The sequence below is a fragment of the Colossoma macropomum genome, unplaced genomic scaffold, assembly GCF_904425465.1.
Source record: "Colossoma macropomum unplaced genomic scaffold, Colossoma_macropomum, whole genome shotgun sequence".
Lineage (NCBI taxonomy): Eukaryota > Metazoa > Chordata > Actinopteri > Characiformes > Serrasalmidae > Colossoma > Colossoma macropomum.
In genome coordinates, this window is record NW_023494802.1 from 25,805,101 (window position 1) to 25,818,182 (window position 13,082).

A 13,082-nucleotide genomic window follows, 5' to 3' on the forward strand; every position below is an offset into this window, starting at 1 on the left:
CATTCCAAGTGGCTCCTTATGAAGTTGCTGGAGAGAATATTAAGAGTGCTTAACAATGTCATTAATGCTACTTTTAAGAATCTTAATGGTTCTTAAGATTATTTTATACTTAATGAATCTTAAGATTATTTTAATTTTTTTAATGGCAGCATAATTCCATGTGTTATTTTATAGTTTCATGTCCTCCCCTTTATTCTAAAATGAGCAAAATAGTAGCCTAAAAGTAAGGAATTATATATGTTAAATAAAACTCAGTATACTTGTATAGGACACTAGAATAGCCAAGCTCAAAGAGAGTGCTCATCTTACTTGCTGCAGGAGCTTTTGACTCAAAATAGAAAGCTATTTTGGACATTCCTGTAATCAAGTTTACTTTAACTAATCATTATTTAGTAGTATAATAACATACAAAGGCACACTGTGTTCCATTCATGTATTTATCTCCCAACAAAAATTAAACAAATAAGAGATTATATCATACTATGGAGATAATCTCAAACATAAATCTTCACAAACCCACATACCGATGACAGTGGCTTTAACGCTTGCATAATATTTCCATGTGTCTTGAAACATAGCAGTAGATTTGGAGAGAGTCTGTGAATGAACAAAAACATCTTTAGACAGTCTTTGACAATATGTATGTCTCTGACTTCTGTTGTTGAGAGAGAATGTAAAATACAGTAATGTCACAGCAGTACTGATCTACATTAAAATCCCACTCCAACTCAGCTGCTTTAGGAATATGCAGGCCCAGCACACATGCTACCACAAGGCACTAGTTGAGGTGAGTATAATAAGGCACAGGGGTGAAACGTGCTAGCTAAAGGTGCTTTTGGTTTAGCTATAAGGGCCACAGAACTACTTAAACTCCCATTTTCACGAAACATTTGTTATTTCAAGGCATGTCTGAAAAAAACCAAGTGGTTTTATCTGATACAACAGACTAGTTTCAGTGGCCTCTTGGGTAGCTTGCACAGAAAATGAATAAGCACATCTTTTTCAGGGAAATATGATAATCAACTGAGGCAACAGAACAATACTCTGAATCATACCTTTCTTTGTGGTCTATATGTGTACATGTCTACATAAGTACTAACAACAAAGTTGTTCTGTTCCAGTGTCAAAAATAACACGTCAAGAAAGTTGCTAACGAGCTAATAAAATTTATTTTAGTCTTAAAAAGATGTTAATGCAAAAAGTAGATTCAAACTGTCCTACACCAATATACTGTGAGAAATTTAGCAGTGTACACAGCAGGATTTAGGTTCAGCATTTGAATAAATCTACAAATATATAGCTGGTATTTAACAATGGTCTGTAACTTATACAGTGAGAACGTATTTTAACAGAAATATAGAAATTGATATTTGACAGTGTATGTTTTACCAAAAGAGTTTAACATTCAACGGTGTTGATGAATCACAGCAAATAACCATACATTAATCTTTCTTAGAAACATTGTTTAGCATTATTTCACTTACATTTGTAAGAGATCATTGGCGACTGAACTTGTTTCAGTACCTATGAAGGCTCTTCAAGGTGCAGTAAAAGCTCAAATCTCACAGACAACAAAGGCTGCTAAATATGCAAAACTACCTCTTTGGAGAAGCCAAAGGAGGAAGACATGCAACACACAATTCCTATGTTATTCTGGCCAGACATTAATCTGTGAATCCTCTCAATCATCACTGAGCTGGTCACCATCCTTTTCATCTTCATTGCCACAATGGTGTGTTGTACAGTGCTGCAGAAAAGTAACCAGGTCTACAAATATCTCTTTACAAAGGACACAGTGATAGACTCTATTCACAGGGGACTCCACAACTGCAGGCAGAGCAATCCCAGCAGTACACACACTGCAGTGGTTTGGGCTGTATGAGGACCGGTGAACCTCTTCATGTTTTTGCAAGGAAGACTGGGTCTTGAAGACCTCCTCACATGATGTGCAAGGGAACTCTCCATCTTCATCTTGTATCTCTGCAGCCTCCTTGTCTGCAAACTCCTGCCTTCTGGTCCTCAAAGGTAGGTGCTGCTTCTTTACTTTTTTGTTAGTCTTAAAAAGTTTAGACTCCTTCAAAGGTTTTGAGGCATGTTTAAGTTTAAGGCCTTTGGCTGTTTTGAGGTCTTTGGCAGCCCTGCCAACTTTGTCCATTTTGCCACTGTTTGCAAGGTGGGTCTGATAGTGGGTGCTATAGCTCTTGAAATGTGCCCAGCGAGTGAGATGGTGCAAGAATACCTTTCCGCAGTGCAAGCATGGGTACGTCTCGCCTTTCTGCCTCTGCCGGGTGCACTTCGCATAGCTCCTCTGCTGTCTCATCCTCGAAGTCTTCCGTCTGTGCTCTTCTTTCCTATGTAGGTACAGCGTAGAGGTCTGAGAGAAAACCCTGTCGCATGATCGGCATGGAAACAAAGAACACTTCAACTTTTGGTTAAGCGCAGTTGTCTTCTTTTTCTTTGTCTTACTATTTGTATGAACAAGACGCTGATGGCTAGCCAGGCCTTGCACAGTACGGAATGTTTTCAGGCAGTTACTACAAGTAAATGGGTACTCTTTGGTCTCTGAAGGTGAGGCTGGAAGGGAAGCATAGGAAGGCGTGGGTGCATCATCAGGAGAAAGGGCAAGCAAAGCCGGAGAAGTCGCGAATGCCTTGGGGCTCAGTGGTGCTGGCTGGCAGCCCCCGGCCTGCTGGTGGCACAGAAGCTCCTGCTTATGGCTGAACGCTTTTCCACATGGGGCACAGGCATAGGGACTGCTGTCATGGTGAAGTCTTTGGTTCAAATGGTGGGATTGCTCCTTTAGATAATGGGGGCCCGAGGCCTCAGCAAGAAATGAGGGGCGCGAGGAGCCCTGCTGCGGCCTCCCTCTACACACTTTGCACACCGAGTGGTTGGTTAGGCATCTGTGCAGCTGCAAGGTAGACCCAAGAACAAATTCCTGGCCACAGTGATGACAGCGATGAGGCTTTTGCAGGGCATGCTCGCTCTGCTGGTGGCAGGACAAACTGTTGAGATCTGAGAATTCTTGACCGCAATCTTTACAGATGGAAAAACGGGACTGTTGGGACTTTGGAGAATGTCCTTCTTGTCTATGCTCCACACAAGCCATCAGCTCAGCCAGTCTGGATAATGTGTTTGCTATGGGCCTGGGTTTTGGAAAGGACTGCTCACCACTTGCTCCACTCCAATAGCAATGTACAGAATCCATCTTAAAGCCTCTTAGATAAAAAAAAAGAAAAAGATCACTTAATAATGTAATAGCTGCCATGCACACAATTCACATTTGTTTGTTGCAACATATGATTGTAAAATCTAAAGACTGTGAGAAGTATTGCAATCAGTTTAAATAATTGTTCTCAAATAATTGTGATCTTATTTTTGCAATTGTTTATTCTGATTTGATTGATTTTTACTATTAATTTTACTATTATGATTATTATTATTACTTTTTTCTAGCATTTGATATGTTTTTACAATCCCTGATTTCTATATTGGCTCGGCTACACTGTAAATAAGGGTCACCCTTAGTGTACTTCAAGTTTAAATAAAGGTTGGTTGATTGAGTGATCTCAAATAATTGCAATTAGGTGATTATGTAATAATATATTGCTCAGCATTAATAGTGCCTTCACAGATGTGTAAATCACCCATGCTATGTACACTAATGCACTCCCATACCATCACAAATGCTGGCTTTTGAACTGTGCACTGATAACAAGCCAGATGGTCGCTCTCCTCTTTAGCCCGGAGGACAGGGCATCCATTATTACCAAAGAGAATTCAAATTTTGATTATTCAGACCACAGGACACTTTTCCACTTCATCTCAATCCAACTTAAATGAGCTCAGGCCCATAGAACAAGATGATATTTCTGGGCCCTGTGTATATATATGGTTTCTTCTTTGTATGGTAGAGTTTAACTTGCATTTGTGGATGCAGCGACAAACTGTGTTCACAGACAACAGTTTTTGGAAGTGTTTCTGAGCTCATGCAGTGATTCCCACCACACAATCATATGTTTTTAATGCAGTGCTGCTAAAGGCCCGAAGAGTAGTCAGTACTGTTTTTTGGCCTTGGCCTTTGCATACATATATTTCTTTGAATCTTATAATATTATGTACCATGGATGATGGAATCACCAAGTTCTTTGCTATTTTACTTTGAGAAACAATATACTTGAGCACTATTTGCTCGAGCAGTCTTACACAAAGTGGTGAACTCCTTCCCATCTTTACTTCTGAAAGACTCAGCCTCTCTGGGATCCTCTTTTTACACACAATCATGTTACTGACCTGTTGCCAATTACCATAATTAGTTGTGAGATGTTACACCAAGTGTTTTTCTTAGCATTACACAACTTTACCAGTCTTTTGTTGCCCTGTCCCAACTTTTGATGCTTGCATCAAATTCATAATGGGCACAAAAATATATATACATTTTTTCAGTTTCAACATTTGAAATATTGTCTTTATACTATTTTCAATTAAATAGTGTTTAAATAATTAGCACATTATTGCATTCTGTTTGTACTTGCTTTTTGCACAGGGTCCCAACTTTTTTGAAAAATGGGGTTGTAATTCAGAATGTTGTGTAGTCCAGGACTAATCCCTAAGTAAAACAAGTAATCTAGCAGATTAGTTGCAGAATGAAAATAAGTAAACGCTGCAATCTTTAAAGAATCAATGTATGCTTAACAGTGTCACATATACAATATAAATATACATAACTGTAAAAGTTTTTACACAATCTCTGATTACGGTTTATCGTTGTCTGCTAGTGAAAAGATCAGTAGCCATATTCTGCAAGTTATTCTCTATTTCATAAACTATTTCATAATTTGATAAACTGTCACTTGTAAATATTAAACTACATGAAAATATTGTGATTAACAAATTCGGGTGTCTGATCTGATACCGCGAAACTGACGTTAACTATCTGATGACCCTTATTTAACTCTAAACTTTAAATTCATAGAAATTACTCGGACTATTTTCAATTATGTCTCGTAAAGTTTTGGCAGCTAGCTGAACAGCTAACTACCTAGGCCAGCCAGCAGGTAACGCACTGACAGCAAACTCACCAGTTCATACAATATGCGGAAAGACATAACGTTGAGCGCCAAAAAGCGAATTTCCTTCAGGTTTTAATGAAGTTGCATAAAATTAATGTGTTCAAACGTAGAGACGCTGACAAAACCGAAAACGAAGCAAAGTTGTAACTTAATTGGATTTACTTTCATTTGGGATCCTCGCCAGCGGGTAGTCCATGCGTTTCGATACAAAACTTCTTGATGCAGTTTTCAAAACTACAAATTCCATAATTCCGTGGCTCAACCATCGATACATATTATAGTACCTTACGTCTCTATGGTAGCCAGGGGTTGCGGGGATGAAACGAGTGAATGAAGATACATTTTCACTCGTTCTTGCACTGGACAACAATATTTAGGACATTAGAAGATTATCGAAATAATTATAGTAATTATAATAATATATCGGATCCAATAAGTGGGTCCATCCACATAATGAAATACAGCCAGTTTTATGTAGACACAGATTAGAACACCATTAAGTTTTTTGATTGAGTATTTCCCAGTAAATATTAAACTTTAACATTTCTTTTCACGAACTATTCATTATAAAGAGGGATGGCAGGAGCTTTTATTTTGAAAAGTGAGAAATGGAGAGGCTAGGTATGCCTAACATCGCCCCCTAGGGAGGTGGTCCGAAAAGGCAGTCTCCAGAAATCATCCATAATATGATGAGTGTCGTTTTTATGTATGTTGCCCTTTTCACAGAAAAAATAAAATGAACTGCACCAACTGTTGTATAAAACATTTAAAGAATACATTTTTCACGATTTTTCCGGTGACAAATTCGACCTCCAGTTCACTTGGTGGCAGCCTAGACTGTGGTGACACATAAAGAGAGAACGAGCCGGAGCTGAGATCACTCTATAAATTTACGTTTCCAGGTTTAGACGTTACTCGACTGGCTGCCGATAAGGATAGAAGTGGTTAGTCAAATTATTCGCTGAATAAGCCGGTCTCTGTATATCAGTATTCTCGTACGAGGATACAGCTAGGCTGTCATCTAGCGCTGTAGCTAGGTTGACTGGGTGACTTTTTCATTGTGTGAACATAACTTAGTTGTGTGAGTGGAATCCTGCATAGAATCGTCTGAATACCAATTTAGTCATTTCAATTAATGGCATTCGCCGGAGGTACCCGGTGTATGCCCATGGGTGTACGGACATTAAGTGAGTTTTTTGAAATTGCCACTTTTCGTCCTGGACGTTCTGGCAGCACAGAGATATGTACAGACCGGATAAGGTGCCCCATCAGGTAAGACGAGATATCCATTGGCTCTGGACAGTCAGCTGGTATCCATGAGGTGTTTTCAATGGCAACTCAGTAATTTACACAGTAAAACACTGAGTCCAACACACATTAATGTATGTGATAAATATAGCGCAATTTTAGCTAATTAATCAGATGACGCTGTTCAGTTGTTATTCAAATAACCCCTGCAATATTTAAACCTGAAACGTTCCTTTTTGTGGCATGCCTGCTGCTTGTATCAGCAGGACAAGGCTTTGAAGCAAGAAACACCAAACCATACCCTTAGAAGGTCTGAGATGGTGTGATGTTACAAAGTCTCTTTTCTGCTGACTCTACTGTTGACACAGAAAATATTACAACAGAGCACGCCATGCAACCAGTTTTACTCTTTTCTCACAGGCACTTGTCTTCATGTGGAATCCTAATGACTAGGACTCCAAGAATGCTCTGCTTCCAAGAAGTGGAGCTAACTCCCACTCATCACAGGAGGAGCTTCATTAGTCTCAGTAATAAGAGGAAAGAATATTCAGAGAGGAGGATAATGGGGTAAGACAGTAATGCAAACCCGATGCTGATCCTGATGCAAAGCCATACTGTTTTGGATTGTTGAAGGGGTTGTATTTCAGAATAAAGCCAGTCATTAACTAATTCTATTATAATACAATTGGGCTTTTATGAAATTCATTTTTCTTTGTGTCTGGACAAATAAAATTAAACGTAATTTGTTTACATATTATTACATTAAACAAGGAGAAACCGATTTCTGAATTCTTTCTTCTAAACGGTGCTTAGATGAAAAGAGGAGCATAACATAAACATTTAGTTGAAAGAAGTTGTAAATATAAATGAGGAAAGTACACACATCTCCATCTGCACTGACAGATTGTCTAAATATGTCTGAGATGTAGGTGAGTGCTACATAATAAAGCAACATCTTACATTTTTCTTCTTATTTAAATATTACTCAGCTAAGGTTCGAGATTGGAGATAATACACAGATCATACACAAGATTGCCATCTGTGAGACAATGTTTTGATGAAATTTGGAAAATCAAAATTGTTTCTTAATAGTCTCCTATTTCTGAAGTTTGGCTCCTGAGAAACAATCCTTGGATTTGCCCATTTTGAATAAGTTTAGATTTTTCCAAATTGATTAAGTTTAACACTGATAGATATAATAGAACTTAACCATGTTTAGGAAAAGTAAATGAGATCTTATTTAGAATAATTGGGTTGGCCTGATCTCACACCCCTGGCATTTTCATCAAACCTTGATGAGATGCTTTCCTGATCAAGTTCTAGACTAAACAGTATTTTCAAGTGAGAGTTCCTACTGACCATGTAGTTTACCTGGACTAAGTGAGTCTAGGTTAATCTCTATTCATAAAAGCATTTCAGTGCATCATCATACTAAGCAGGCAAGCATATGTGCCGCCCTAAAAAAATGAAGAATAATCAAAGCCTCTTGTGAGAGCTTAAACTCATCTACAGGAAGGTCCATAAATATGTAAACGTTGATAAAGTTAATATTTGAGTTTTTCTCTCACAGCATATTGGAGTTTTTAAGTAATGGATAGTAGTGTATAGCGCAGACTTTAATTAGAGGGTATGTACATTCAGATCAGGTAAACGGTGTAAAAATTACAACCATTTTCATACGTTGTCCACATTTTTAGGGACTCAAAATTAAATTACACAATTGACAGCTCAGCGGTTTCTTGGCCAGGTGTGTTATTCCTTCATTATTTTACAAGTAAGCAAAAGAGAGATCTAGAATTGATTTCAAGTGTGGCATTTGCATTCAGAATCTGTACGTGTTAATTTTCAGTTTGAAGTCCAAAGGGCTATCACTGTCAGTGAAGCAAGCCATCGTTAGGCTGAAAAATAAAAAAAAACCCATCACAGAGATAGCAGAAATATTTGTTGAGGCCAAATCAACTACCTGCTTCATTCCTAACAAGAAGTGACACAGTGGTGAGCTTAGAAACACCAGAAGACCCAGTAGACCACCGAAAACCACAGTGGTGGAAGACAGAAGAATTATTTCCTTGGTGAAGAAAAATCGCTTCACAACAGTTGGCCAGATCAAGAACATTGTACCTGTGTCAGAGTCAACAATCAACAGGAGAGTAAATACAGAGGGTTTACCACAAGATGTCTAAAACTCCAAAAACAGGAAGACCAAATTAGTTTTTGCCCAAAAATATCTAAAAGAAAGAATTCCTGTACAGTTCTGTTATGGGCATGTATGGCTGCCAATGGAACTTGTTCCCTTGTATTTACTGATGATGAATTCTGAGGTGCTGTATTATGTGTTCAGATTCAGCCAAATGCTTCAAAACTTTTTGGATGGCACTTCACAGTGTAGATGGACAATGACCTGAAGAATATTGCAAAGCAACCCAAGCGGGCAGGATATGTATGAAAATGATTGTAATTTCTCGGATTTCTAACAATAACTTTGTTGATGTCTCACTATTGTCATGCAATTCTGCTAGTCAGTGCTGTTGTTAACTTTTAATTACTCATCATGTTGTTTTAGGTATTCAATGCAAGAGATGTATGATGTCGTAGCCAATGTGGATGACTACAAATACTTTGTGCCATGGTGCAAGAAGTCCCAAACCATCATGAGAAGGTCTGGTCATGCCAAAGCTGAGCTTGAGGTGGGCTTCCCCCCTGTAAATGAGCGATACACATCTATGATCAGCCATGTCCGCCCTCACCTTGTCAAAGTAAGTGCCATTTTCTTTTGATGAGACAGCCTTATTTTGCATTATAACTACAATACAATACAATCACAATATTCACTCCGTGGAAAATAAAGGTTCTTACATTGGTCCTAGCTTGGATGCACAGTTCTAAGAAAAGCTTGTAAGCGGTAGGGAAACTTTTACATTGTGAAGAGGTTCTTTAAACCTAACATGGCACACTAAATAGGTAGCATTAATGCAAAGCACCACTCTTATGTAGTACAAAAAGCTTTTAGAGAGCTAATAGCATCCCTTTGTGGAGAGTCTTCAGCCTGTATGAGTTAGTAGCAAGTAAGGTCCATGAGGTGCTTTGCATCAAAAAAAAAAAATTTTTTTTTAAAAAAAGATTTTTGTGCACCTAATTTACAAGAATAGGTTATTTATGTGGTTCTTCCATAGCATTGTTCAAAAGAACCCTTTTTGTCACCTTTTTTTAAGAATGTGCACCTATTTGATTTTTTCCCCCTACATTAGGCAGTTTATACTGATGGCAAACTCTTTAATCACCTGGAAACAATATGGCGTTTCAGTCCTGGTATTCCTGGTTACCCCCGTACTTGCACAGTAGATTTCTCTGTGAGTAGTATGCTTCTTATCTTAATCATTGCTGGGCTGTCAACTTCACATTTGTAATCTCTTATCTATGTCTGTTCTTGCTGCCCACTGTTCTTGTTGACAATTGCCTCCTTACAGATATCGTTCGAGTTCCGCTCGCTGCTCCACTCCCAGCTGGCAACAGTGTTTTTTGACGAGGTAGTAAAGCAGATGGTAGCTGCGTTTGAGCACAGAGCGAACAAACTCTACGGACCTGAGACGCGTATCCCACGTGAGCTCATGTTTCATGAGGTCAGTCAGATGTGACACACAGATGTGCCTTGATGCATTTTATCTGGAACTCTCAATAGAATTTCAAAACCATCCTCTACATCTCCAAACATTTATCACAATCATCCATTTAAGGTACCTAAAAAGGTAACTATTCACTGCACTATGATGGAACAGCACGTCCCACTACCTCAGAGAGTGCTTCTACTCTGCAACTCTTCTTTCTGTTTTCTTGAAGCACAAGAGTTTTGAGTTCCTTCTCTAGACTATTGCACACTCACAGCTCAACATAGAAAAGAATGAACTCTGCTGAAAGGCAACTTATGATAGGTGTGATAACTCTGAATGTTAGCATTTGGAAAATTGTACACAGCTACTGCAAAATGAATGAGGACCATGATCTAGTCTCTATTGTGTCTTCTGAGTTTCTGTTTTAGATTCTTTTTGTGACCTTTTGTTGCTTTGTTTCGCACGAGATGATTTCATGTGCAGTTTTTAAAATGCTTTTACGTTGGTTTAATTTAGCCCCAGAGTAATGAAATATTAAGAGACCTGCTGTTTACTACCAAATTAATCGTAATAGCTTACTGAAAATAACATTACATAAGTCTATCTAATCTTAGTCAGCCTGCAATAGGGTATTTATAATGAAAACACAGGCAAGTAAAGTTTGATTCATTGGTCGCATAGTAAGTAATACAATTGTATTTGGGCTTATTTAGTATTAGCATTCTAATTCATCTTTTATTGAATTATATGCATAAATGAAAATAACTCAGGGCTTAACAAGGGTCAAGATGAGCCTTTTGAATGTGGTCAAATTCTGATTGCAACTAATTGCAATCACAAGGCTCACGGTGTGCATGTGCATGTAAGTACTATTTCTGTGTGCTACATTTAGGCTTACCAATAATTAGCATATCATGCTATTCTTTTTTGCAGCAGTAAAAAATGTACAGTGATAGTGAATCTTGTGTTTGGCATACTGGATAAAACTTCCTTTCTGTGTGTGTGCAAATCACAATGATCAATCAGTCAGTATTTTTACCTGTGCAGTATTATTATTAATGTTATACTGAACATCAAATTCAGACACTTTAAAGCTGAACTAATGAACAACCAATGTGCATTCAAATTAATCACAATTTTACAGTAGTTATCCATGACCATTAAACTTACTCTATGCTTTTTATCCATCATGTAGGTACATATATAAAGGCTTCATTTGAAAAAATATTTGTGGTGCCATGTCCAGCTATATACAGTACAGCTGCAGTGATGAATCACTGTGGAGTTGAATACACTGAATTAAGAGCACTCCAAAATCTTGAATATAAGAAAGAAAACTTGAAATGGCATAAAATCTACACTGTCAGATACTAGTTTCATGTCCCGGTTATTTGACATTTCATAACTTTAAGTTACTGATTTCTGTTTGCCTATAAAATACTTCCGAACAACCAATTTTGTTTGTTCTTTGGCTGTTTTAATAATATAACTACTGTGCTCTGTGGCATGTACAGTGCTTTGAAAAATGCAGTGCTGTGCCTTATTTCCTGTTTTTGCACATTTGTCACACAGCCATGTCAGATCCAATGTATATTGTAATATAAAACAAGGAAATGTGATTAAACACAATTTCAAAAAATCATTTCATTTATTGAAGGAAGACAGTTTTGTCACCCCTATACTACCCATGTGAAAAAGTATTTGCCCCCTAAACTTAATAACTTGCGCCACCTTGAGCAATAGCTGCAACCAAATGCTTCTTATAACTGGAGATCAGTCTTTCACATTACTGTGAAGGAAATTTTTCTGCTCCTTTTTCCAGAATTGCTTTCCACAGAATTCCACAATATAGGGCTTTCAAACATAAACTGTCTGTTTATAGTCCTGGCCCAGGAGGTTCAAGTCAGGACTTTGACTAGGCCACTTAAGAACATTCATTTAATTTCTTTTGAACCATCCATCAAAGATGGATTTCCTCTTGTGCTTTGGATCTTTGTCTTGCTGCATAACACAATCACACCTGAGCTTTAGATTATGAACTGATGACCAGATATCCTTCTGCTGCATTTTCTGGCTGAGAACAGAATTCATAGGTTTGAAATTATGGTAAGTCACACAGACCCTGAAGCAGCAAAGCATGCCCACATCTATGTGACTCTGAAAGAGGGTCATTATTGAGACATGGATGACAGGAACAGTAACTAAATTGACATCTGCATTTAGATCTATGGAAAATGTTTAAGTAAATGGGGTTGGAAATTCTGCACCCTCACTCACTGTGATGCTCGTGCTTTATATGTAAGGAAAAGCAAAGATCAACTGTTCCTCAAGTGATGGACAATGTCAGTGAAGAACATAGTCAGACCGTGCCAACAAGAACACTCAACTACCACTGAAAGGGATATTATAGAAGAGTTGCAGTCCAGAAGTCCCTCATTACAAAGACCAATGCAAATTTGAGTCAAGTGGTGCAAAAGCGAGAAGCACTAGTTTACAGAGATGTGGATCCCCTATAGTGTAGGGGTCCAGTAGTGGTCTGATTTTGGAATTGCAGACATCATTTAACAACCTATTTTTTATCTTGCACACACACACTGATGCATGTACAATTACTTGTGGGGGGTATATTTCATACTTTCAACTCATGGTGTAGTGGATGACACCATAGCCTCAGCAGCATAGTGTAGATGGTGATTCCCATTCAAGCAGAAACTTTACAATAACAGCATGCAACACTGGGCAGGACAAGTTTACCAACCATTTAACCAACCTTGTTACCTCCCCAAAAAATGTATACATACAACATACTGTTGCCTTAATTATATATAGCCACGTCATTGAGGCCACCTTTGTCCATTTTATCAGCTCCACTCACCATATAGGCACACTTTGCAGTTCTACGATTACAGACTGTAGTCTGTTGCAACCTGTTTCTCTGCATACTTTCTTAGCCTGATGTGGTGGTGGCAGCATGTGGGCAGGTGTTGCGCTGGAGTGAGTGGATGCTGGGGTTTTTAAAAACTATGGCCTCTCTATTAGACACTCCTACCTAGTTGGTGCACCTTGTAGATGTAAAGGCAGAGACAATCTGTTGCTGCAAAATTTGTGTTGGTCATCCTCTAGTCCTTCGTCAGTGGTCACAGAACATTCCCCA

The 13,082-nt window shown here is 38.3% G+C and overlaps 2 protein-coding genes across 3 annotated transcripts; one reads left to right on the top strand and one right to left on the bottom strand.

The window, feature by feature from the left end:
* Nucleotides 1-418: 418 nt before the first annotated feature.
* On the bottom strand, nt 419-5,279 carry si:ch211-148l7.4 (uncharacterized protein LOC563603 homolog). 2 transcript variants are annotated; one of them, XR_005008470.1, is made up of 3 exons: nt 5,235-5,279; nt 1,485-3,216; nt 565-597 (listed from the first exon to the last, which is right to left on the bottom strand). XR_005008470.1 is itself a non-coding variant. In XM_036592025.1 (2 exons), exons 1-2 carry the CDS (start codon nt 5,266-5,268, stop codon nt 1,682-1,684), a joined length of 1,569 nt encoding a protein of 522 aa, XP_036447918.1. In that variant the 5' UTR covers nt 5,269-5,279; the 3' UTR covers nt 419-1,681. The 2 variants fall into 2 exon arrangements, 1 of the variants encoding a protein (XP_036447918.1); XM_036592025.1 differs by having other exon boundaries at nt 419-3,216.
* A 225-nt stretch (nt 5,280-5,504) lies between these two features.
* Nucleotides 5,505-11,903, top strand: si:dkey-190g6.2 (coenzyme Q-binding protein COQ10 homolog A, mitochondrial). Its single transcript, XM_036592027.1, has 5 exons — nt 5,505-6,344; nt 6,741-6,887; nt 8,884-9,076; nt 9,569-9,670; nt 9,788-11,903. Exons 1-5 carry the CDS (start codon nt 6,208-6,210, stop codon nt 9,953-9,955), a joined length of 747 nt encoding a protein of 248 aa, XP_036447920.1. The 5' UTR covers nt 5,505-6,207; the 3' UTR covers nt 9,956-11,903.
* The last annotated feature ends 1,179 nt before the right edge of the window (nt 11,904-13,082 follow it).

What these genes read in the sequence shown, in the direction of transcription:
- si:ch211-148l7.4 (XM_036592025.1), bottom strand. Translation starts at nt 5,268, where the DNA reads ATGGACTACCCGCTGGCGAGGATCCCAAATGAAA. An exon ending in GGCGAGGATCCCAAATGAAA is followed by an intron (nt 3,217 to 5,234) that starts GTAAATCCAATT and finishes TTTATCTAAGAG; the next exon opens with GCTTTAAGATGGATTCTGTA.
- si:dkey-190g6.2 (XM_036592027.1), top strand. Translation starts at nt 6,208, where the DNA reads ATGGCATTCGCCGGAGGTACCCGGTGTATGCCCATGGGTGTACGGACA. An exon ending in CGGATAAGGTGCCCCATCAG is followed by an intron (nt 6,345 to 6,740) that starts GTAAGACGAGAT and finishes CTTTTCTCACAG; the next exon opens with GCACTTGTCTTCATGTGGAA. An exon ending in TCAGAGAGGAGGATAATGGG is followed by an intron (nt 6,888 to 8,883) that starts GTAAGACAGTAA and finishes ATGTTGTTTTAG; the next exon opens with GTATTCAATGCAAGAGATGT.